The 23,081-nt window shown below is 42.5% G+C and overlaps 6 protein-coding genes and 1 long non-coding RNA gene across 7 annotated transcripts; 3 read left to right on the top strand and 4 right to left on the bottom strand.

Moving 5' to 3' along the window:
* Positions 1-465, top strand: LOC310962482 (histone H3.2; the record flags this gene model as incomplete). The annotated part of the gene is made up of 1 exon (XM_083934960.1): positions 1-465. One exon carries the CDS (start codon positions 1-3, stop codon positions 409-411), a length of 411 nt encoding a protein of 136 aa, XP_083791086.1. The 3' UTR covers positions 412-465.
* A 4,657-nt stretch (positions 466-5,122) lies between these two features.
* LOC310962486 (histone H2A) lies at positions 5,123-5,506 on the bottom strand (the record flags this gene model as incomplete). Its single annotated transcript, XM_083934964.1, has 1 exon — positions 5,123-5,506. The coding sequence occupies one exon, from the start codon at positions 5,504-5,506 to the stop codon at positions 5,123-5,125; it is 384 nt and encodes a 127-aa protein (XP_083791090.1).
* Positions 5,507-11,714: 6,208 nt separating this feature from the next.
* On the bottom strand, positions 11,715-12,026 carry LOC310962492 (histone H4; the record flags this gene model as incomplete). Its single annotated transcript, XM_083934970.1, has 1 exon — positions 11,715-12,026. One exon carries the CDS (start codon positions 12,024-12,026, stop codon positions 11,715-11,717), a length of 312 nt encoding a protein of 103 aa, XP_083791096.1.
* A 2,411-nt stretch (positions 12,027-14,437) lies between these two features.
* On the bottom strand, positions 14,438-14,848 carry LOC310962485 (histone H3.2; the record flags this gene model as incomplete). The annotated part of the gene is made up of 1 exon (XM_083934963.1): positions 14,438-14,848. The coding sequence occupies one exon, from the start codon at positions 14,846-14,848 to the stop codon at positions 14,438-14,440; it is 411 nt and encodes a 136-aa protein (XP_083791089.1).
* A 383-nt stretch (positions 14,849-15,231) lies between these two features.
* On the top strand, positions 15,232-15,615 carry LOC310962488 (histone H2A; the record flags this gene model as incomplete). The annotated part of the gene is made up of 1 exon (XM_083934966.1): positions 15,232-15,615. The coding sequence occupies one exon, from the start codon at positions 15,232-15,234 to the stop codon at positions 15,613-15,615; it is 384 nt and encodes a 127-aa protein (XP_083791092.1).
* A 1,415-nt stretch (positions 15,616-17,030) lies between these two features.
* LOC310962495 lies at positions 17,031-18,034 on the top strand. Its single transcript, XR_014593664.1, has 3 exons — positions 17,031-17,099; positions 17,551-17,588; positions 17,865-18,034. It is a non-coding gene; the product is annotated as an uncharacterized lncRNA (long non-coding RNA).
* Positions 18,035-22,196: 4,162 nt separating this feature from the next.
* On the bottom strand, positions 22,197-22,574 carry LOC310962493 (histone H2B-like; the record flags this gene model as incomplete). The annotated part of the gene is made up of 1 exon (XM_083934971.1): positions 22,197-22,574. Exon 1 carries the CDS (start codon positions 22,569-22,571, stop codon positions 22,197-22,199), a length of 375 nt encoding a protein of 124 aa, XP_083791097.1. The 5' UTR covers positions 22,572-22,574.
* Positions 22,575-23,081: the final 507 nt, after the last annotated feature.

Below are 23,081 nucleotides of genomic sequence, written 5' to 3'. Positions count from 1 at the left end.
ATGGCCAGAACCAAGCAGACCGCCCGTAAATCCACCGGAGGAAAAGCTCCCAGGAAGCAGCTGGCCACCAAGGCTGCCCGTAAGAGCGCCCCGGCCACCGGCGGAGTGAAGAAGCCTCACCGTTACAGGCCCGGTACCGTGGCTCTGAGAGAGATCCGTCGCTACCAGAAATCCACGGAGCTGCTGATCCGCAAGCTGCCCTTCCAGCGCCTGGTGAGAGAAATCGCTCAGGACTTCAAGACCGACCTGCGCTTCCAGAGCTCCGCTGTCATGGCTCTGCAGGAGTCCAGCGAGGCTTACCTGGTCGGCCTGTTCGAGGACACCAACCTGTGCGCCATCCACGCCAAGAGGGTCACCATCATGCCCAAGGACATCCAGCTGGCCCGTCGCATCCGCGGAGAGAGGGCTTAAAGTGTCCGCTGCTCCACAAACTCCAACGGCTCTTTTAAGAGCCACTTACAAACAAACTGAGAGCAACAGACCTGAATTATCCCATAACATAGAATCACACTGTTGATCAGTGCAGAACTAAACTTATATTTAACTTACAGAACACATCTACTACCGTAAACATCCGCCGTTTGCTGAATCTGGTATAAAAACAATAGTTAGTCAAACTAATGCTGACTGTAAGTATGAGACACTTTGGCTTCTCTTTCCTGCAAGGAAATTGAATTTCCAGCATCTTATAAAACATGAGGGAGGTATTAAAAGTATGATATATAAAAGTCTTAGCTTGATGGACACAGAAAGTGTATGGTACATTTAACTTGAACGTGCTCATCTTTGGTTAGACGCTACTCATGTACCACTGCGAACATCGACGGTTTAATGTAAAAATACAAAAGTTGCTGGAACCACTAGTGATGGGCAAATGAAGCCCCGTGAATCACTGAGGCTTTCCAGCCCATTGCTTCACCAAAAGGTTCACTCATCGAGGCCTCAATGAAACAGTGAATACTGCCATCTGCTGGACAAATTAAATTACAGTCAATGCCATTGTACCACGACTTGAGCTGAAATGTATGATTTACTTATGTGTGCAGAAACAATAAACAATGGATATTTCTATAGTATGATCATGTGTAAGTATGTGGACAACAACACAGACATGGAGCTCTGTTCTTAATTAAAATACCAATGACAACATTTCAAGAGTTTGTATTTTTATTCAAAAACACTAGTTTTTCCAATGTTTTTGGATTCAGGCGGTTCCTTTTTTTGGACAACACTTCTCCAGCCTTCGAAAAAACCCTCTCACATGGCACTGAAGACGCTGGCGAACATAACCAGGTTACTGCCAGTTTGTAAAGGTGGGGATACATGGCTTTATGTCCATGCCAATATACCAGTGGATCCTCATCCCTTGAAATATTCATCTCTGCCAAGTAACGATCCACTTCAATCACGGCATCTGCCACCACACTTGAGCTGCTCCCGCTGCTGTTTATGGCGTCATCCAACAGCCGCCAAAGTTCACCTAATAACAAAAAAGGGGGGTGGGGTGTCATGCACAATACCACTGTCATAATCAAGGATACAGATGGGGATACTTACTATTGCCACCAGATTGAGCCACGCGAGTGTTTTGCAGCTGGTCTGGGGGGGCAGATGAGGCTTCATGCCTTATCACATTTGCACACTCATTTTTCAGCCGGTTCACTGCTTCTTGTCTCCTGGTTGCATTTTCGAATCCTAATTTTTTAAATCTTGGATCCAATAAAGTTGGCATTGTCAGGCCACCTGCTGACTCCAAAGAACTCATGTGGTCCCTCAGACGTCGAACAAGGTTATCCCCCAGCTGCCTCGCAATGGTGGATGCATTCATTGTGTGCATCTTGTTTGTAATTGCATGATGCAACATCTTCATGAGAGGTATCACTTTTGAGGAGGATACCCTCTTCTCAGCAGAAACCTCAACTGTTGCTTGGTGGAATGGGGCGAGTACACTCAGAGTGTTGTTCACAGAGTCATACTCAGCTGCTGTAAGGGGGGTAATGTCTGTTTTCAGTGAGGCCAGGGCTGCCCCCACTGGCTCTCTTAGCTCATACAGCCGCTGCAACATAAGGAATGTGCTGTTCCAACGAGTGTCTACCTCTATTATCATTTTGTAGGGCTGCCTTCCCATCTGCTCCTGCACTTGGACCAGTCGCTCTTTCGCAGTAGTGCTTGTGCGGAAGAGGGTCACCAACCTCCTACATTTCTGCCTTAATTCATTTAGTCCTTCCACATCATCGAAGGACTTGCGAACAATAAGGTTTATTGTGTGAGCAATGCATATTGCATGCCTCACATTTAGCTGTCTCACACAAGCGTTCATGTTTGATGCGCCATCAGTGACAAGACACTTCACCTTATCTCTGATGCCCCACTCCTCCATGAGCTGTACATGCCCCGCTGCAAGGTTTTCTGCTGTATGGGCCTTTGGAAAATGTTGCACCCCAAGCAGAGTAGTGCAGAGCTGGTCTTCATCGTCAATGAAATGGCACGTCACTGCCAGGTAGGCGTCCATATTGATGGACGTCCACATGTCAGACGTGAGACTGACAGCCACAGCCTTCTGGACCTGCTCTCTGGCCTTCTCCTTGGCCTCCTGATATGTTATATCCACCATTGCTTTCAGAGCCTGAGGGTGAAAAGAAGAGCTGTTATGATGACCAACATAAAAATGACCACATTGGCTCTGTTCACACACCTTTCTACTGGGGAGAATATAGATGGGATCCATTAGGTGCATGAGCTCCCTGAAGCCCACATCCTCCACAACGGAGAACGGCTGGGAGTCCTTGATGATCATGTTGACCACAGCCTCATCCACCATTGCTTTTCTGGAACCTGTAACAGTTATCAATTAACAGTGATGCTGGTGTGTTGTAGGAGCTGAACACGAGATTTTGACAACATGCAAAAAAATATCTGATGGTACTTTGGCTTGTATCCGGCCTGTTGGCAGGCTGGGCATGCTCATGCAGTGCTCTGTAATGGCGAAGCATGGAGGAAGTGTTGTTGCTGTATGTTAGCTGTTTATCACACAGCAAGCACCTCACCTTTAAGGAAGTCATACATATTAGGACTGATAGTTCAGTGTATAGCGAGTATACAATATTCACTATTTTATGTATATCATTACACATACAAACCTTATTATGATCAGTCAACTCAAAATACTCCCATACAGGTGAGGACTTCCTCTTTCTTGCTGGCTCCATCTTTGTGAAAAGGAATTTGTGGCAAAACAAACAAAAATGGAACTGGCAGGAATGTTAATGCTCCTACAGTGCTTTGTAGTAAAATCACGCTTAACATATACATGCGCCATCACATGAATAAATCATTCCCCAACACCAGTGTTTATTTTTTCAACTCATTTTATTAATGATACACAAAACAGTTGTACATATTTCACTTAAACATGTTATCTTTAAGAATGAGTAACACAACACTGCTGTCAAACTGTGGCTTCCCAGTGACGTCTTTACATACATGAGTCAAAGTAGAGTGTATGTGAATGAAGAAAGTGACAGAAGGTGCACATATATACTCAGGAGTGACATTTACAAACATAATAACTGACATACACACAAACAAACACAAACCAGTGTAAAAGGAAAGAAAAATATATATCTCACATCAAAGCCCTACAGTGGGGGAAATGATCTACACTACTCCTTCTACTTCTCCTACTCTCCTGCTACTGCTACTCTTATTCTGACAAACTCTCTCCAACTCTCACTAACTCTCACTAACTCTCTCTAACTCTCTCTAACTCTCGCCAACTCTCTCCAACTCTCTCCAACTCTCACTTACTCTCTCCAACTCTTCTCACCATAAACGCCTACAACACCCACAGCGTGCCTCGAGGTTTGAAGCGTTTTATTGGGAAGTGATACGGTGAACGAACCAATGACGTGATCTGTCCAAACCGAGGCCTCGTTTGTCATCGGTCACGTCATTTTCCGGAAGCGATACAGACCTCGAAGCGCGGCTTCATTTGACACGCCCACTTTTACTCGAGACAAGCCTCAAATGCCTCAGTTCATTTGTCCCATCACTAGCTACTGCTACTCTTATTCTGACAAACTCTCTCCAACTCTCACTAACTCTCACTAACTCTCTCCAACTCTCTCTAACTCTCTCTAACTCTCGCCAACTCTCTCCAACTCTCTCCAACTCTCACTTACTCTCTCCAACTCTTCTCACCATAAACGCCTACAACACCCACAGCGTGCCTCGAGGTTTGAAGCGTTTTATTGGGAAGTGATACGGTGAACGAACCAATGACGTGATCTGTCCAAACCGAGGCCTCGTTTGTCATCGGTTACGTCATTTTCCGGAAGCGATACAGACCTCGAAGCGCGGCTTCATTTGACACGCCCACTTTTACTCGAGACAAGCCTCAAATGCCTCAGTTCATTTGTCCCATCACTAGGAACCACTCCTGATTGTAGACATGATGTGTTTATTGTTTTATCAATAAATGAACCTGTCATGATGTGTCATTTCCATGGTGATTTAGGATACGATCTTGTGTTAGAGCTAAGTCAAGTTTTAAGTAATTAGTGGGAAATATTCTAAATAATGGAGAGTACAGTAATGCACTCACCGGCCACTTTATTATATTGGTGCTTAATAACGTGTCAGTGTGGTCGACTGCTGCTGTAGACAACCCGCCCCAAGGTTCTACGTGTTGTCTGTTTACAGATGCTCTCCTGCATTCCTCTGTTGGAACCAGTGGATGTTTGAGTTACTGTTGCCTTTCTTTCAGCTCCAACCAGTCTGGCCATTCTCCTCTGACCAAATCCTATTAAATGAAGGTATGACGTGAAATAGTGGAGCTACAATTTAGAGAAGAATCTATATCGGATGAATCTCCTACTCACTGATGAATCCCCTTCTTTGTTTATGAATTTATGCGTAAATGCAGCTTTTCCTCTCTTTCACGATGACACGCTCTTCGTTAAAAAAATAAATTGTATAACTTTTAGATTTTAATTCTACCTGTGTTCCCTCAATAACATTACGTTTAACTAAAGCTAAGAGTAGGAGGATTGTCTTTAGTGGTAGTTTGTGGCTCTTCAAAGAGCCGTTGTGTGAGTTTTCCAGCAGTGAGCGAGTGTCCACTTTACTTTTTGGCGGCCTTCTCGGTCTTCTTGGGCAGCAGCACAGCCTGGATGTTGGGCAGCACGCCGCCCTGAGCGATGGTCACTCCGCCCAGCAGCTTGTTGAGCTCCTCGTCGTTGCGGACAGCCAGCTGCAGGTGACGGGGGATGATGCGGGTCTTCTTGTTGTCGCGGGCAGCGTTTCCAGCCAGCTCCAGGATCTCAGCGGTCAGGTACTCCAGCACAGCCGCCAGGTAGACGGGGGCGCCGGCACCCACACGCTGGGCGTAGTTTCCCTTCCTCAGGAGCCTGTGAACACGGCCGACTGGGAACTGGAGCCCGGCACGTGAAGAACGAGTCTTCGCCTTTGCTCTGGCCTTTCCTCCGGTTTTCCCGCGTCCAGACATCTTTACGTTTCTTCGAGTGAGAGAAGAAATGTTACGGTGAAGCCGAAACCGCTGCTTTATTTACCGAGCTGCTCTCTGATTGGTCAGAGTGAGCGTATCCATGAGCGTCCAATCACAAAGAAGGACAGTGAATTCCTGTATTTACCACAAGACCTCCGGAAGTACTGCACGGTGTTTCAAAATAAAGGCTGCAGTTTAAACCGAAAACAGCTGAATGATTTTCCTATTGTTGTTGTTGACCCTGTTCCCTTTCTTCTTCTGTAAGTTTCCTTTGTGTTTGGTAAAAACACGGTAGTAGACCTAAATGAAGGCGCTCTTCTTTAGAAATGGTTAAAAGTTGAACACAGACGGACAAATCAAAAAGCACAGCAGTTAAGTTTAAAGTGTTTGATTCCTATGATCATCTGCAATGTTGATGCATTTTATGACAATTATCTAATCTGTCAGTACAAGAGAATATATAAAATACTTTAAATGATTCCTGTTGATAATAAAGGTGATTATGAGTCATTCTGTCGTATTAATGGAGGCCAAATCAAAGTCCATCAGAGCCTCTGTATGATCCGTCAAGGAACAATATGTCTAATGGACACTTTTTGCACTTTAACAATAAGTTATATTGGCCGTTTATAAATTGTCTGTAGTTGGTGTTCTTGTTTTTACATTTTTTATTTTATTTATTATTTCTTTTACACCACACACCAAGCCGAGTTGCATCTCCTATGTGGTTGCTCTGCCACAAAGACAACAAAGACATCTGTTCTAAAGTGCTTGAAATTTAGGTCACATGGGATGGCATATTTACTATTAAGTAAAAACAAAAAATGAGACTGGAAACCACATTTTCTGACATTTGCATGAAAAATTACTTTCATTTGAGACTTAATTCCTTTTGTAGAGAGTTGTCCTGAAACATAATTGTGGTTGTTTAAAGCACAATTACATCTAATTGAATGTGATGATCAAGTGCATTATTAAGTAAACTGAATATAAAGTATGTTCTGGACACAAACATGTAGTTCAACACAGCTGTGAGGAGCTGCAAACGCACCTTGAAAAGCTTGAAAAGTGCTTAAATTTGAATGTGGAAAAGGTGTAGGAACCTTGATTTTACACCGGTGTGCCAAAATGTAACTTGTATTTTGTTTTTAAATGTTTGAAACTATGTATATAACTAGTGTCCTGTGTTTTTAGTGTAATAAAATCTCCATGGACAGATAAAAAAAAAGAAGTTTATGTTGCAGTCAGATGTTTGGATTTTGTGTTTTCTGAAAACACAACACTGATTATTATTATTATTATATATATACACACACACACACACCGGTAATGACAGGTTCAGGGCCCTGGAATGAGACAGCAGCTCTGTCGGTGTCCGGACACAGACGGACACTAAAGTACTTTAGTGAGTACGAAAGCTTTGACTTCCTCTTTCCTTTAAGCAACAAGTTCTAGGAGCCACGCTGAACATCACGCCATGAATTGAATTATATTAAATTCAACATTTTTTCACACTTTTCTGTACACTTGATGTTTTTAAATGTAATAATTAGATTATATCTAGTTTACCTGAACTGTTGTGAAATCCCAACAGAACGAAGAGTCTTAGCATTTTTGATTGAAAAAAAAAAATATTTTAAAATGGTCGATTTGAGAATTCAACATTTTTGAATTTATTCCCAGCATGTAAAATGCATGAACAAAATAAAGAGAACAGAAAACAAAAAACACAGAATCTACAAAACCAACTAAAGAGATAGAAGATAACATTTAATTTCATTATGTGCACAAATTATCAGAACAGATCAAATTCAAGGTCAGAGTTCAAATGTATTTAAGGAGAACGGAGCTAAATTAAATGAAAAGATATTAATGAGACAAATGGATCTTTCACTAAACAGAACAAACTGTTTTGTTCCTAACGCAGCAACACTTGGAACAGAAATGTGAGACAATGGATCTGTGTTGTTTCCACTTCAGGCTTTTAGTCCCGTGATCGTCATGACCCGTTTCATTTGGATCCTTCAGTTTGGACTTTCTTCCTGTTATGAAAACCAAAACTAAACAATACAGTGATTTGAATCTTACTACTCTTCAAGGGAAGCATCATATCCATGAAGCTAAATCCTCCAAATCTCCACCAAACTTTAATCCCTTCAAAGTTGAATTACGTAACTATTTTGAGTCAGTCCAAATTATTAATAACAAATGTAATTACACCACAGATACGTTACATGACCTTTGTTAAAGATGTATAACAGTATGGTCCACGTATTAATTTAAGTTCTTTACATGGATTTGATTTTGCCTTATTTACTGTCTTTTTTTCTCTATGCCTTTGTATCTTATTAGGTTTTTATGCATTTTTATGTAATGTCCTTATAATTTAAGGTGTATTGTTTACTGAAAGGAGAACTGACTCTTTACACACACTTCTATCTTTGTCAGCATGATGCCATACTGCTCTGCCTGTACTATGTTATGTGTTATGTAATATTATAATAAAAACAGTTGGGACTTTGGGTTCAGTGAAGAACCAGAGGTGACGGAGTTGGATGCAAGTACTAACGGCTGCGGCCTGCTGCAGAGCCGGCTGCGGCCTGCTGCTGCAGACGTCCAGCAGGTCCAGCAGGTCCAGCCCCCGCCCATGACACACACGTCACATGCCAAGCTCTGCCTACTCGGTAGAAACAGCGCCTGGATGGAGGATTTTCTCCTACTACTACGCTAGTCATAAAAACGGTCTTTGCGCTATTAATAAATAGGTTTGTCATTGTTTATGTCATTAATGGAAACCCGAGAACAGCAAAATGCAGAAAAGTGAGGGATTATTTTATAGGCTACATAAATTATCATGTATCAAGAATCAAGAATTTTTATTGTCATAATGACATTTTTCATCGACTCCCGGCTTAAAAATACACGATAAATAAAGCACACAATAAAATAACGTATGACGAAAAAATAACAAGTAAGACGAAGGACTTAACACTTAAAAGGACACAACAAAATGTAAACACAACAAAAGACCTAAACACTAGAAGCAGACACAACAATGTAAAACACAACAAAATAAATGACTAACAACAACTTATAGACTAACAACAAGATATGACACTAAAGTATGTGCAATAGAAGGTGTGTGCAATGAGATATAAATATACAAAATAACAAAACTACGAAAGCGCAGCTTAGTGCGTGTAGTGTGTAGATGGTGTGAGTGTGTGTGTGTGTGTGGCTACATGTGGGGGCTTAGTTTGGGTGGGGGGTTGGTCAGCTGGGGTGTGTGAGAAGGTGTGAGAAGGGGCGAGAGGGTGCTTGTGGGTGTTGGGTGGAGAGAAGCGATGTGAATCGTAAGAAGACTTATTCTTAGACTTAGACAAACTTTATTGTCATTCAAGCACATTTGCATATACATGAACGAAATTACGTTGCAAGGCTCCAGAACCACCAAAAAAAATATACAATATAAATATAAATGGATAAAAAGTAAAAGGTAAAATATAAAATATAAAAGGAGGCAAGATTTAGACATATCTACAACAAAATAAAATAAAGCATCTAAGAGACAGAAAGTTACACAGCTGTTTGAAGTGAATGTTAGCAGCAAAAATATATATATGTATATATGTATATGACGAACTCAGCATTGGCCTTGCACAAATCCAATTCACACCTAACTTGTTGGTTTGTGCCAGATGTTTTTTTGATTACATGAATTGGATTGCTTGGACCAGTGAATGTCTTTTTAACAGCAAAAATAGAATTTAGTGGGTCAATGCACTGACAGCTTAAATGGCGTTCAGCTGTGATGTCTTTTTTGCCACGGTGTTTCCTATTAATATGCACCCTTAAATTGCGTCTGTTGAGTTTAAGACCACAGTGTACACACTTGATCTTGACCTGATGTTGTCCACGCACTTGCATTTGCTGCTGAGCAGTGGGAGCTGGGGCTGCTTCAGGGCTCTCAGTGACAGTGGCTGCTTCGGGGCTCTCGGTGACAGTGGCCGCTTCGGGGCTCTCGGTGACAGTGGCCGCTTCGGGGCTCTCGGTGACAGTGGCCGTTTCGGGGCTCTCGGTGACAGTGGCTGTTTCGGGGCTCTCGGTGACAGTGGCTGCTTCGGGGCTCTCGGTGACAGTGGCTGTTTCGGGGCTCTCGGTGACAGTGGCTGTTTCGGGGCTCTCGGTGACAGTGGCTGTTTCGGGGCTCTCGGTGACAGTGGCTGTTTCGGGGCTCTCGGTGACAGTGGCTGTTTCGGGGCTCTCGGTGACAGTGGCTGCTTCGGGGCTCTCGGTGACAGTGGCTGCTTCGGGGCTCTCGGTGACAGTGGCTGCTTCGGGGCTCTCGGTGACAGTGGCTGCTTCGGGGCTCTCGGTGACAGTGGCTGCTTCGGGGCTCTCGGTGACAGTGGCTGCTTCGGGGCTCTCGGTGACAGTGGCTGCTTCGGGGCTCTCAGTGACACTGGCTGCTTCGGGGCTCTCGGTGACAGTGGCTGCTTCGGGGCTCTCGGTGACAGTGGCTGTTTCGGGGCTCTCGGTGACAGTGGCTGCTTCGGGGCTCTCGGTGACAGTGGCTGTTTCGGGGCTCTCGGTGACAGTGGCTGCTTCGGGGCTCTCGGTGACAGTGGCTGCTTCGGGGCTCTCGGTGACAGTGGCTGCTTCGGGGCTCTCGGTGACACTGGCTGCTTCGGGGCTCTCGGTGACAGTGGCTGCTTCGGGGCTCTCGGTGACAGTGGCCGCTTCGGGGCTCTCGGTGACAGTGGCTGCTTCGGGGCTCTCGGTGACAGTGGCTGCTTCGGGGCTCTCGGTGACAGTGGCTGCTTCGGGGCTCTCGGTGACACTGGCTGCTTCGGGGCTCTCGGTGACACTGGCTGCTATGGGGCTCACGGTGGCTGTTTTTTGGCTCTTGGGAACAGATCTTACAGCACAGACTTTTAAGTGAGAAATGAAATGGTTCCTTCTTATAATAGTTGTGTCACAGGTGAGGCAGTGAAAATGGTGAGCGTCTCTGCATTTAAAGCTGCATTTGCAGATTCGGTATTCTGCAAAACAAAATATTTATTACATTAGAGTTATTGACAGCCTAACACAAGTACAGTATTTGCTTCTGTAGACCACATAAAGAGTGACAATACCTCCATGGCAGACTGCTGCATCCAAATGTTTTTTCATATGGTGCACTATACTGTCATGCTGGCTTGTCTTAAAAGGACAACAAAGACAGTTATAAGATTCCCCTGAGGGAAAAACTGGCTCCTCACTTGCTGCGAAATGGGTTGGATGCTGAACAAAAATAGAAGAACAATTGACCATTAGATTCAAGATACACAAGGCATATTAGCATTAACATTATTATAAGTCTCAAGTCTTTAAAAAAGAAAAGTCATATGTCTCTTCTAGTTGTAATGAGCCTTCTCTCATATGCACTTTTTTCCTAAGAATACTACACAGCTATATCTAAGCAATTCATGGCATTTACTGTGTTATTGTCACTCCTTTATCTATTAGCATATAGTATCAGTACTGATTAGTTGTTTGTTGCATATATAATCACTTTAAACAGGCTATTGCAATGCAATATGAAGAAAACACACCATGAATGTTTCCTTTAAAGGAAACTTGCCCCCTGTTGTGCAGGCGCAGTGGGACCAGAAAGAAAACAAATACAGAAAATGGTGCACCTCCCCCAGTCCAATACATTGTAATTAACATTATTCCAACTAGTGCAAAACATCCAACGAAAGACATTTCACTGCATGTCAGAAGTTTCAAATTAAAAATTAGAGGTTGTTCACGAGTCCAGAGATGTGAATAAAGTTTTTCATTTAATGCATTTATTGTAGCAACGTAATTTCACTCACCGACATAATTTCTCCTTGATGAAATCTTCTAATCGACTACCTACAGAGAGAGAGAGAGTGTGTAACGGCTGCAGCGGCTGCGGGTGCGGGGCTTGGCTGTCGGGCGGGAGGCGGGGCTTCACCTTCTAGCGGGAGGCGGGGCTGCTGGCGGGAGGCGGGACCTGCTTGAGGCGGGACCTGCTTGATCGTCTGCAGCGGTCCAGCCCCGCTGCAGACGATTGTATTGCAGCAGGCCGCAGCCGTTACCCACTCGTTGGATGGGACTGAGGAGAGGAAGCGTGTCTTCAGATCAAGTGTGTGGCTCTTAAAAGAGCCGTTGGGTTTTGTTCCGTCAGGTCGTCATCGCTTTAACCTCCGAAGCCGTACAGGGTGCGGCCCTGCCTCTTCAGAGCGTACACCACATCCATGGCGGTCACCGTCTTCCTCTTGGCGTGCTCGGTGTAGGTGACGGCATCACGGATCACGTTCTCCAGGAAGACCTTCAGCACACCGCGGGTCTCCTCGTAGATCAGACCGGAGATACGCTTCACTCCGCCGCGGCGAGCCAGACGGCGGATGGCGGGTTTGGTGATGCCCTGGATGTTATCACGGAGAACTTTCCGGTGACGCTTAGCGCCTCCTTTGCCGAGTCCTTTCCCGCCTTTTCCTCTGCCAGACATCGTGCTTCTCAGTGTGTTTGAACCGAATGAGGCTTTGGTGTCCGACCGGCTGTATTTACATCTGAACTGCGGACGCGATAGAGGACATGTGTCGCGAGCTTCGGTGGGCGGTGCCAAAGTCTGCAGCCCTTCTCCCATTCTTTTCCTTTGTTCTTTCCTTTTTGCTTCTTCTTTCTTTCTTGGTGTCCTCGTGTCTTCCTGCCTCTTTAGTGTCCTTTCATGTTTGTGAGGTTCACAGTGAAGCTTCAGAGCCTCACATTCCTGACCTTTGAACAGCATTTATCACAACAGGCTGTAATATGAAGTCCGTGTATGGAAATGATGAGAACATGTGGTTAACAAAGGACTCTTCCTGTAGATCCAGGAGGAGAAAGGCTCCGTGACATGAGAGTGATGATAATCCAGAGGACACGTGCAGATATGACACTTAGACTTTAAGCAACACACCGAAAAAAACACCTTTTGAGTTTGACTTTAGAAATCACTTTAGGTCTTGAAGAGAAGAACAGACGCTTCCTATGTCACAGATATTAATACATGTCCGAGTGTTCACATTATTGTTTTATTGTTATTGATGTTTTATTGTATAGTCACTGTTGATTGTTTCATATATGATACTAAACACATGACTATTTCAAACATATTCATGTATCTGTAATTATTATTACAAACTGTGGCTACACTTTATTACATTATGCCCATACTATACTGTATTTTTGATATTCTGTGTTATAATCCTGTTTTGAACGTTTCTTATATTAGTACATTTTTATCTCTTATTACATTATGTTGAAATGTTTGTGCTTTTTGAATAATCACTCCAGTGTCACTTTACATTGGAATCTTTTTCTCGGACTTCTTCTATTGTGAGCTTCTCTTGTTGTGTTTTTCCTTCACTGTCTTTATTCATGTGAACTGTTTGTGTCTTTGTGCTGCTGCAACAAGTGCATATCTCCTGTGAACATGAATAAAGCTTTATTGTAGTCCATCCCACACATATGATTGTAATGTAGCAGCTGCAGTTTGTGTGGAGAGCTGCTCTCTGGTGGAGAGTAAGGAAGGAAAGACACAAACAGTGCTCTTTGATTTGATGGATGAGTTTAAACGCTTTAGTTTTTCTGTTGTATAAAACATGTAAATATTAAACACAATGCATGTTAAAATCAACTGACATATTTAATTGTGTTATTACAGTATTTATATTTATTTACTTTATAAAAACACATCTGTCACATTTTCATATAAAATCCAAATATAACATTTGAATATAAAATATGGCAGAATACAGGAACTATGATCTCCTCTGTCATCCACTCTCCTCTGGACCCACAGAGCCTGCATTATATTGTCTCATCCACTTCCATGTTAAAGCCCTCTCCCCAGCCCTTAGGACCACTGTGCTTTGAAAAGTCATGATGTGAGCTTCAGACACTTGATCAGTTAGAGAGTCAGTGTGTTTGTCTGTTGATTTTACCTTGTTACCAGCTTGACTTCTTCACTGGTTGTTGTGTAGTTCTAATACAGCACTAAGAAGATGTGGATATGTGGATATTTCATATTAGTGGATCTTATGAATAACATGTTAACAGTGTAGTTTGGTAGGAAGACACACTCCAGTGGAATCTGTGTTGGCTCTTAAAAGAACCTTTGCATTCACTGAGTGGTGCGTTCAAGAGCAGTTTATATATATATACACACAGTATAGATGTATTTGTTTTTGTTTAAATCATCAGATATAATCTTCTACCAGATAATATTAAAAATGTTCTATGATGGAGAGGGGTACTATAACTTCAGGGGAAATGAAATCTAAAAAAATCAACTATACAGACACTGTGAAAAAAAATGTTGAATCTCAGTTTATGGTGTGAAATTGTGGAACAGTTTGCATGTTCAACTTCAGCAGTGTACACACATTATCCATTTAAAGACAGGATAAAGATATGGATGCTCACTAAATACAGGGATGAAGAAGGGCTTTGATCAGGTGTGTGTATGGTACATATATGTAAATGGCAAATATGTACATTTGGATTTGATGTTTGAAGTATGTCAAAACTTAATCTGAGAGCATTATTGTAAGAGATTATTGTTTAGGGGTAGGATTAAATATAGTTATTCCTACTCACTTTCACATGTGAATGACTATTGAAATTAACTTTTATCTTTTCTCTTTTTTATAGTTTGTTAGATTCAGTGTTGTCTTTACTTAAGGAATGTTACATATTGTAAATAAATAAACACCCTGTCGTATATTAAACGGGCTGTAGAGGCCCATTGGACTGCTGGTCCGTTCCTGAGCAGCTGTCAGTGATGCAGAGACATGTGTTGGCAGCAGAGGAATGAAGCCTTCAGTGAGGACTGAGGTGGCTCTTAAAAGAGCCGTTGGAGTTTGTGTAGCAGCGGACACTTTAAGCCCTCTCTCCGCGGATGCGACGGGCCAGCTGGATGTCCTTGGGCATGATGGTGACCCTCTTGGCGTGGATGGCGCACAGGTTGGTGTCCTCGAACAGGCCGACCAGGTAAGCCTCGCTGGACTCCTGCAGAGCCATGACAGCGGAGCTCTGGAAGCGCAGGTCGGTCTTGAAGTCCTGAGCGATTTCTCTCACCAGGCGCTGGAAGGGCAGCTTGCGGATCAGCAGCTCCGTGGATTTCTGGTAGCGACGGATCTCTCTCAGAGCCACGGTACCGGGCCTGTAACGGTGAGGCTTCTTCACTCCGCCGGTGGCCGGGGCGCTCTTACGGGCAGCCTTGGTGGCCAGCTGCTTCCTAGGAGCTTTTCCTCCGGTGGATTTACGGGCGGTCTGCTTGGTTCTGGCCATGACTCTTTCTTTCTCTGGGGGTCTGGACTCACAAGAGAAACCTGGAAAACACGAGGAGACACGCGGCTCTTAAACTGTGGGACCGGCTGTGAAAGTGGTGACGCAGCTTCAGACCTGCGGCTCCTGATTGGTGAGGGGCTCCTCCTGGAGCTCAGCACCGCCTAGAGGGGCGACCCCCCGCCCGAATCTCCGCTCTTATTGGCGGACAAGCCTTTCAAAGTGTCCGCCAAAATCGAGCGCGCGTCGCCCCCTGCTGCTCTGCGGGAAGCCTCTTTTCTGGTTGGTCTGGCACCAAGTGTCCCGCGCTCTGCGGACATATAAAGGAGTGTTTGAGCTGTCGTTGTCACATTTTCTAGTATCGACTCTAGAAGACGCAGCTAACGATGAGTGGAAGAGGCAAAACCGGCGGAAAGGCCAGAGCGAAGGCAAAGACCCGCTCCTCCCGTGCCGGGCTCCAGTTCCCAGTCGGCCGTGTTCACAGGCTCCTGAGGAAGGGAAACTACGCCCAGCGTGTGGGTGCCGGCGCCCCCGTCTACCTGGCGGCTGTGCTGGAGTACCTGACCGCTGAGATCCTGGAGCTGGCTGGAAACGCTGCCCGCGACAACAAGAAGACCCGCATCATCCCCCGTCACCTGCAGCTGGCTGTCCGCAACGACGAGGAGCTCAACAAGCTGCTGGGCGGAGTGACCATCGCTCAGGGCGGCGTGCTGCCCAACATCCAGGCTGTGCTGCTGCCCAAGAAGACCGAGAAGGCCGCCAAGAAGTAAACACCCGGAACCTTCAAGGGACACAACAACAACAACAACGGCTCTTTTAAGAGCCACACACGACCACTAAAGACACAGCTCCTACTTTAACTGTTAAATGTTTACTTATGTTATTTGATGAACAAAACTTCGACCACTGACTGTCATACCACTAATAAAAGACTCATCAGAGTGAAAGGGGGGAGAAAAAAACAAGACATCTATTGAGCTCAATCATGGTCATTCATTAAAATACCTGCCATGTGTTTTATTTGATATTGTTTGGCTGCTAGAACATTTAATCAGTACAACAACACAATCAGTTGTAATATTTTCCAAATGCACTAAGATAAATTGTAGTAGTACATATAGTGTATATGCAATTCTACACCCACTTTCATGTCCTAAATTGTAAAATTAAGAATAACACCATCTTAAATATTTACACCATTGGTCCATTATTATTGCATTATTAATTACTTTTTAACATCCTTAAAGACTAATATCACTATTTTGCCCTTGTCCCTCACCAAGATTTACCAACTTCAACAATGAGAATAAAGTTTAAAAACATGACATATCTGAAAACTTTAAATGTACTTAAATAGACTAATACTCATATAATAAAAAAGTATTTTAGTATTTATTGTCTGGCAGTTGCCAGCATTACGTTTTGGATCATATCTAGCTGTCACATAGTCATTTCCAACACACCAATGTATTTTACCTTCTAAAAGCATTAGACACAGATATGATTGGTTGTTTTTCAGGAAGTGAAAAGCGACAGTGGCGTTCACCTCAAATATAACATGTGCATTTTCACCTTGAGTGTTTAAAGAGAAATCAAGGTAAATGTTGCTTAACCAGGATATATACTTATTGTTTATCATTTACAAACACGCTGTAACTCTGTGAAAGTTTGTAAGAGGATATACGTTTTTAGAGAAATACATGGATTTTGTGTGCATATTATGCTAGCAATCAAATCAAAGCTAATATGTAAAGCTACTTTGAAGTTTTTCATGAAATACTGTAGAAATGTCATTTCAACCCCAATCCCCTCTGTAGTGGAAAAGACAAGAGAGTGGTGGAAATTACATTTAAACTCTATTATTATGGAACAAAACAATGACCGTTGTAATTCCATTTTAGATTTTGAATTAAAACAAATGTCTGCATGTTTTGAAGATGCCACCAAAGACAACAGCTAAAAGGTGTCAGGACTATAGCGACTGCTTTTGCTTAGCACCTGGGCCCAGTATTTCAAAATTTGTAATCTGGATCAGAATAATCCGGATAATGAAATCCTCCTTTTCTCAGTCATGGATCACGGTGATCCTGCTGACTTTATCTGAGTATTTCAAAACACAGGCAGGGTGGATCACCTTGATCCCTACCTGGCCGGATACGGATTTCCCAATCTCAAGTCTCCGCCTCCGGGATCTGAAACATGGTGGACTACTTCATGAAAGGAGTAGCAGAGAGCCGACTTTCACGTCAAAAGTGTAATTTAACCGTCGTCTATTGTGTAGCGGTTTTAATACCATACGAACGGCAACCAACACATCATGCAAGCCAACTATTTGAATTGTCACCTTATTAAAAGCAGGCCGTGGCGATCTCTAATTGAGACGCGGCCGTGCTAACGGGAGCTAACGCGGCTCCATTGACTTGTGTGTTAAGCAGCTAGCGGGCTATCATTAGCGGCTATCATTAGCGTCATGTCATTTGCAACACGGCAGATTTACAGTATAAGCAGGCTGCATTGTGTACAGACCTGCTCAGTGCTTAGAAAACACAACGCAACACAGTTTGAGTATTAACTACAAGGTTTGTTCAGAAGGTTCAGAATGCTACAGTAGCCTAATGCTGGTGATGATATCATGTTTTTGTGTAGGCTACATAAACACAATTTGGGATTGTGGATTAAGATACTCATACACCTTCTACCTTCAGAGTCCACTCACAGCCATGGACCACTCAGCTACAACAGGGTGAGTGCTGGAAATCCTTGAAAATGCTTTAATTGTATTGATACATTTAAGACTTTCAAGTAATTGGAGTTTGAATAAAGTGCTTGAAACTGCTTAAATTTGTAATGGCATTACTTTCATGGTATTGGTCAGTGACACAATTAGAAACATTTCTTCATCCTAATTCCTCTCCAACATTGGTGAGAGCTTGTTTTTTTTTGCATTTCACTACACTGTTTTTAAACCTTGGTTTTAGCTTTGCATGTGACCAATAAACTTATCTATCTACCACATCAGGCACGGGGGCGAGAGCCAGAGCCAGCGCCAGCGCCAGAGCGACGGCGACGGAAGAGGCATGCCGGGGATGAGGAAGCCTATGAGAGGCTCCTCAAAATGGAGACCGAAAGGGCAGTCAAACAGACTGAACTGGCCAAACGGCAAATTAAGCTGACGCTGCTTCAGCAAAAAGAGACAGAAATTAACAATCAAGCTGTTAGAGAAACAGCTTGACATTTGAAATAGCATGGTCCTTAGTGGTCACATTATTTTTTGTTGGAATAAAACTTTGTTTGGACCCTGCATTCCTTTGTCTTTCTCTGTTTTGGTACATGCAAGTTACAATGTTTGGTGAACTAGAATTTGAGAAATAATTGTAATTTTATTTACAGCAGTTTTACAGTGTGGTCAAAAATTTTACTATGCTTTACGTTTTTTGATATTACTTAAATTACTTGTTAGAAGTACAACACTAACACTTAAGTGTAACAAACATCTTGAGTAACAATATCTAGGAGAAGTATGCGCTCAGAGTTTGTCAATCCAAGTCAAATCCACCTCTGAGGTGGGATTCAAATGATCCTGAAATTTTGGTATCAAGTTGATCCAGATATCTGACTTAACTTTTGAAATACCCAAATCAGCCTTTTATCTGGATTCAGGGGAGGATTGGATTACCAGAGCTGAAACCCTGATCTTCAGGATCAGGATTCTCCTGATCTGTGTTGAAATACCCAGTTTTCAGATCAGATCTAGATTTAATCCAATCCGACCAGGATAATCCTGTCAGATCACGTTTGAAATACTGGGCCCTGATGGCTGCACCTGTTTCAGCAATGGGAAGAAGCTTGCCCCTCTACCAGCACATCACATCCTGACACATCACACAATAGAAGTCTGCAGCACATTCAAGACTCATATGAGGGGCGCATTGGTCAATGGTGTGCCCTCAGTTATGACGGAGATGTGTACCCAGGCATCATACAGGATGTTTATCTTGTTAAAACCATGAGCCGCATAGGTAACAGTCGATTCCACTGGCCAGCAAAATATGACATAATATTTAAAAAACAGTAGCTAGCCAGGCCAACTTTATATTTCAGGTTGTAAATAGGTTACGGTTAGCGGTTAGATGTTATTTTAATTAAATCTACAAATGTATAGTAGTTGTAAAAAGGTTTTAACTGTCAAATCTAGGTATGAAAGAAATTATATATATATATATATATTGGTGAGGTGACATATGTCCTTCCATTGTTAAGAAATATGCATGTATTTAGATGTGCTGGAAATTACATTTTTAATAAATGTCAGAACATTTTTTTTAAAATAACAAATTATCTTTTGATTTCAGTGCGTTCACTATTGGACCTCTAATTTAGACAAATAAGAGAATCTTATGAGACTGAAGAGTGTGAGAGGAAAAAAATGTCATTACTTTTCTTAAATATATATATATATATATATATATATATATATATATATATATATACTGCGGGTACATTTCAGGTATTGAAAAAACACGGGAAACACTTGTTTTTTATTTTTTGTAATTCAACTTCTTTAGTCTGATAGAACACAAATTGTCTTCTGACCTCAAACTTATATGATTGAAGAGATTTATTCTCAAAAACATCATACTAACCATAAATTCGGTCAACTCTGTTAGGGACGAATTGGGTCAATTATATAGAGTAAAATAACATTTAATTTAAGCCCTTGCCCTCCTAAGATGAAGGACACATATTCACCAGCAGGTGTCGCTATAATCAAGTTGAACGCGTTTTTGCCTCTACCTCCGACATCCGTACCTCGCACATTCAAAATGTTTACATTCAGGCTTTTGAATCTCGGGATATAGGCCACGCCCATTTCCGCCTTTCTTGCAGCATCGTGATATATGCAAAAGCCACTTTTTCAAACTCCTCTAGGCCGAACGTACGATCAAGACGAGACTTGGTACATGTAATGTTTGGATGGTCCTGACCAAAAGCTATCAAAAGAATGCCGAAGTTATAATGGAACAACTTCCTGTAGATTAGTCAAAAGAGGAAGTGCTGAGAATCTTCCTAAAATTGTGTCAGATGGACACAAAACTAATCTAGTAATCTAGTTTTCTATGTCTTACTGAGGCCGGCTACTAGATTTCACAACAACAAACCACTAGGTGGTGCTGGTATACAGAATTCATCATATCTCAGCAATTATAAGTCAGATTAACAAGAAACTTAGAATAGTTTCTGATGCTCATCTGATGCTTTGAGAATAATAGGACATCAATTATCCAGGAGATGGCGCTGTTTTGAATATCACTCATACTTGAGCATTAACCGTACAAGTTATGAGACAAAACTTTCAGGGGAGGTATCGACTGGTGCCCCCAGACAACACACCAAAAATGACACATGTCCACATCGAGGTGGGTATATTGCAAATATAGATTTCTTACATCTGCATGTTCTCTGAAAGGCACTGAATCTTGGGATTTAGACCATGCCACGTTTGCGCCTAGTATTTTTTCACAAATGTAATGTAAAACCTATTTTTTCAAACTCCTAGGCTGAGTCCTAGGCTGAGAGTCAGATCACCACAAAACTTTGCAGGAATCATCCTTTAATCATCTTGATGAAAAGTTGTCAAAATAATTGTAATAGTTCAAAACCTGTATTTTAACAAATCACAATATTGATATCAATTATTATTTAATTATTGTAACTATTGTAACCTCTCTGATACTACAATGCTTGTTGCTGTTCGTAATGGCGCCAACATGAATGGAGACAAAGTACCTCAGCGTCTGGGTTATTGTGACCCACACGTGTAGTTGCAATAATCCAACATTACATGTTTTGTACAATACATACAAAGTTGTCAGCTGCGGTCAAGTGAGAAGGACGGCGGCTTACTTGACCGCAGTATCAGAGACGTAGCTCAAGCCTTGCCAGGGTTAGCGCCAGATTCTGTCCATGCTTTTAGTTAGCACTATGGCCATCCATGCAGCAATATTATGATTGGTGTTAGAGAAGCAACTTCCCTTACCATTGTTGCTCATGTTGCTATAACTCTGACGTCCATTCAAGAATTCCAGCCTTCATATTAATCCACTGAGGCGAAGCTATACTAAAACAGCGCTATCCGTGTTGTAACATTAGCTTCAAGGCTAGCTAAGCCATGGTAATGAATGACTAAAGAAAGCTAGGTACTCTAAAACATGAGCATTAAATGTAAGTCTCTAAATGTAAGCCAAACGTACGTTTTTTTTTCACATCCAGTAGCTTCTGCCTTTGCTTAGATGCGTTCAATGTCATCTTGTGAAACAAACTGATTGGATTCAAGCAGTTTACCTTCATCTAACTAGTTCATTAACTAGTCTCTGAGCATTCATATCCTGCCCCGAATTTGCCACTGCCATAATCTCAGATCCACTGTGGTTAAACTACTATATTCTGTATATACCCAACAATGTCAGCTAATGCATGATTGTGATAGGCTGTGAGATAGAGGGTCTTACATACCAAAGGCATGCCACATTTCATTACAAGATACATTTAGATATGTTGATATGGTTATAATAAATGTTTTGTTTGTTGATCTTCCAGGCCTTTGATTTGGGGGCACACGACACACCCGGTGCAGTGGACAGCAGCAGAGCAGCTCCTCAGGAGCAACAGGGGCATGTTGTTGAATTGTTTTTTTAAGTGATTGTTTCTTGATTTATACTCAATACATGTTTCCCCTCATCATTTGTCAGCTCATTGAAGTATTATATCACAGCCAAAAATAATTGTGTCAGATTAAAACTATTGTTTGATATTAAGTCGTTTGGAATTTGATAAGATAATAAGAGTATTTCAAATTATCAATGAATGGTCATATTAGATTAAGGAGAACAGGAAAATTAGCTCAGAAATAATAAACTGATGAATTGTGTCAATTTAACCCAATGATGTAGTCACTATAACCAAACAACAGGGTTAGCACAAAACCTCAACTGAAGAGATAATGTAACAAACCGCTTAGTTAAAACACAGCATTCTGGACAATTCAGTAAACATGTTGGGTAAAAAAGGCAAAGCATTTTTTTTTTAAATATCCTCACTAAATGCTGGGCTGCTCATAGATTCACATATTGTGTTAAATCTGCAGTTAGTCTGTTCTTAACTCAATGTTTTTTGGAGTGTAGGTTACAGTGTTTCAAAGTTTGAACACAGTCATGGTCAGACCTGTAGGTTTCAGGTGTTTAATTACCATATATTGAAACTATGAGCACTTGTAACTGATTGATATCTTTGCTCTCATTGAAACGTGTGTGGCTCTTAAAAGGGCCTTTGTGTTGTTGGTCCAGCAGCAGTTTTACTTGGAGCTGGTGTACTTGGTCACGGCCTTGGTGCCCTCAGACACGGCGTGCTTGGCCAGCTCCCCGGGCAGCAGCAGGCGGACGGCGGTCTGGATCTCCCTGGAAGTGATGGTGGAGCGCTTGTTGTAGTGAGCCAGACGGGAGGCCTCACCGGCGATGCGCTCAAAGATGTCGCTCACGAAGGAGTTCATGATGCCCATGGCCTTGGAGGAGATGCCGGTGTCGGGGTGGACCTGCTTCAGCACCTTGTACACGTAGATGGCGTAGCTCTCCTTCCTGCTCTTTCTCCTCTTCTTGCCGCCCTTCCCGGCGGTCTTTGTCACGGCCTTCTTGGAGCCTTTCTTGGGCGCAGGCTTTGCTGGATCAGGCATGATTAGGTTTTTCTGGAAACAGATGACACTCTGCTGCCCTGCTGCTGCTTTCTTTATACGCTGCTATATGCAAATATCAGTGTGCTGTTGCGCGTCCCGGATTGGCTTAGCTGTGTGGCCGACACTGAGCATGCGCCGACACCAACAAACCAGATGGTGATGAAAATATAGATCTTTATGGTTTTACATAAGGAAGCCTATTTCTGCTAATGTGATAAAAAAGTATGTTCATAATGAGAAACTTTCTCAAAATAATAAGTTAGTGTTTCAAAATATTAATATATGAAGTCATAATTATCATTAATATACGAAATTCTCTCATACATCCAGTTATACAATTAGAACTTTTTAGAAATATCACCCATAAACAGATTCAAGAGAACTGATCGGATCTAATGCTAATCACTGACATATGGAAGACTGAGTTTATAAAATCCCCCAGCCACCAAACATTTGTTTCATGGAAAATAACTATGTGGTTTTTTTTGTTTGTTTTTCATGAATAACAAC

Source organism: Echiichthys vipera (genome assembly GCF_963691815.1).
Source record: "Echiichthys vipera genome assembly, chromosome: 20".
Taxonomy (NCBI): Eukaryota; Metazoa; Chordata; class Actinopteri; order Perciformes; family Trachinidae; genus Echiichthys; species Echiichthys vipera.
Note: the sequence above shows the minus strand (reverse complement) of the source record. Positions and strands in the feature narration are given on the sequence as shown.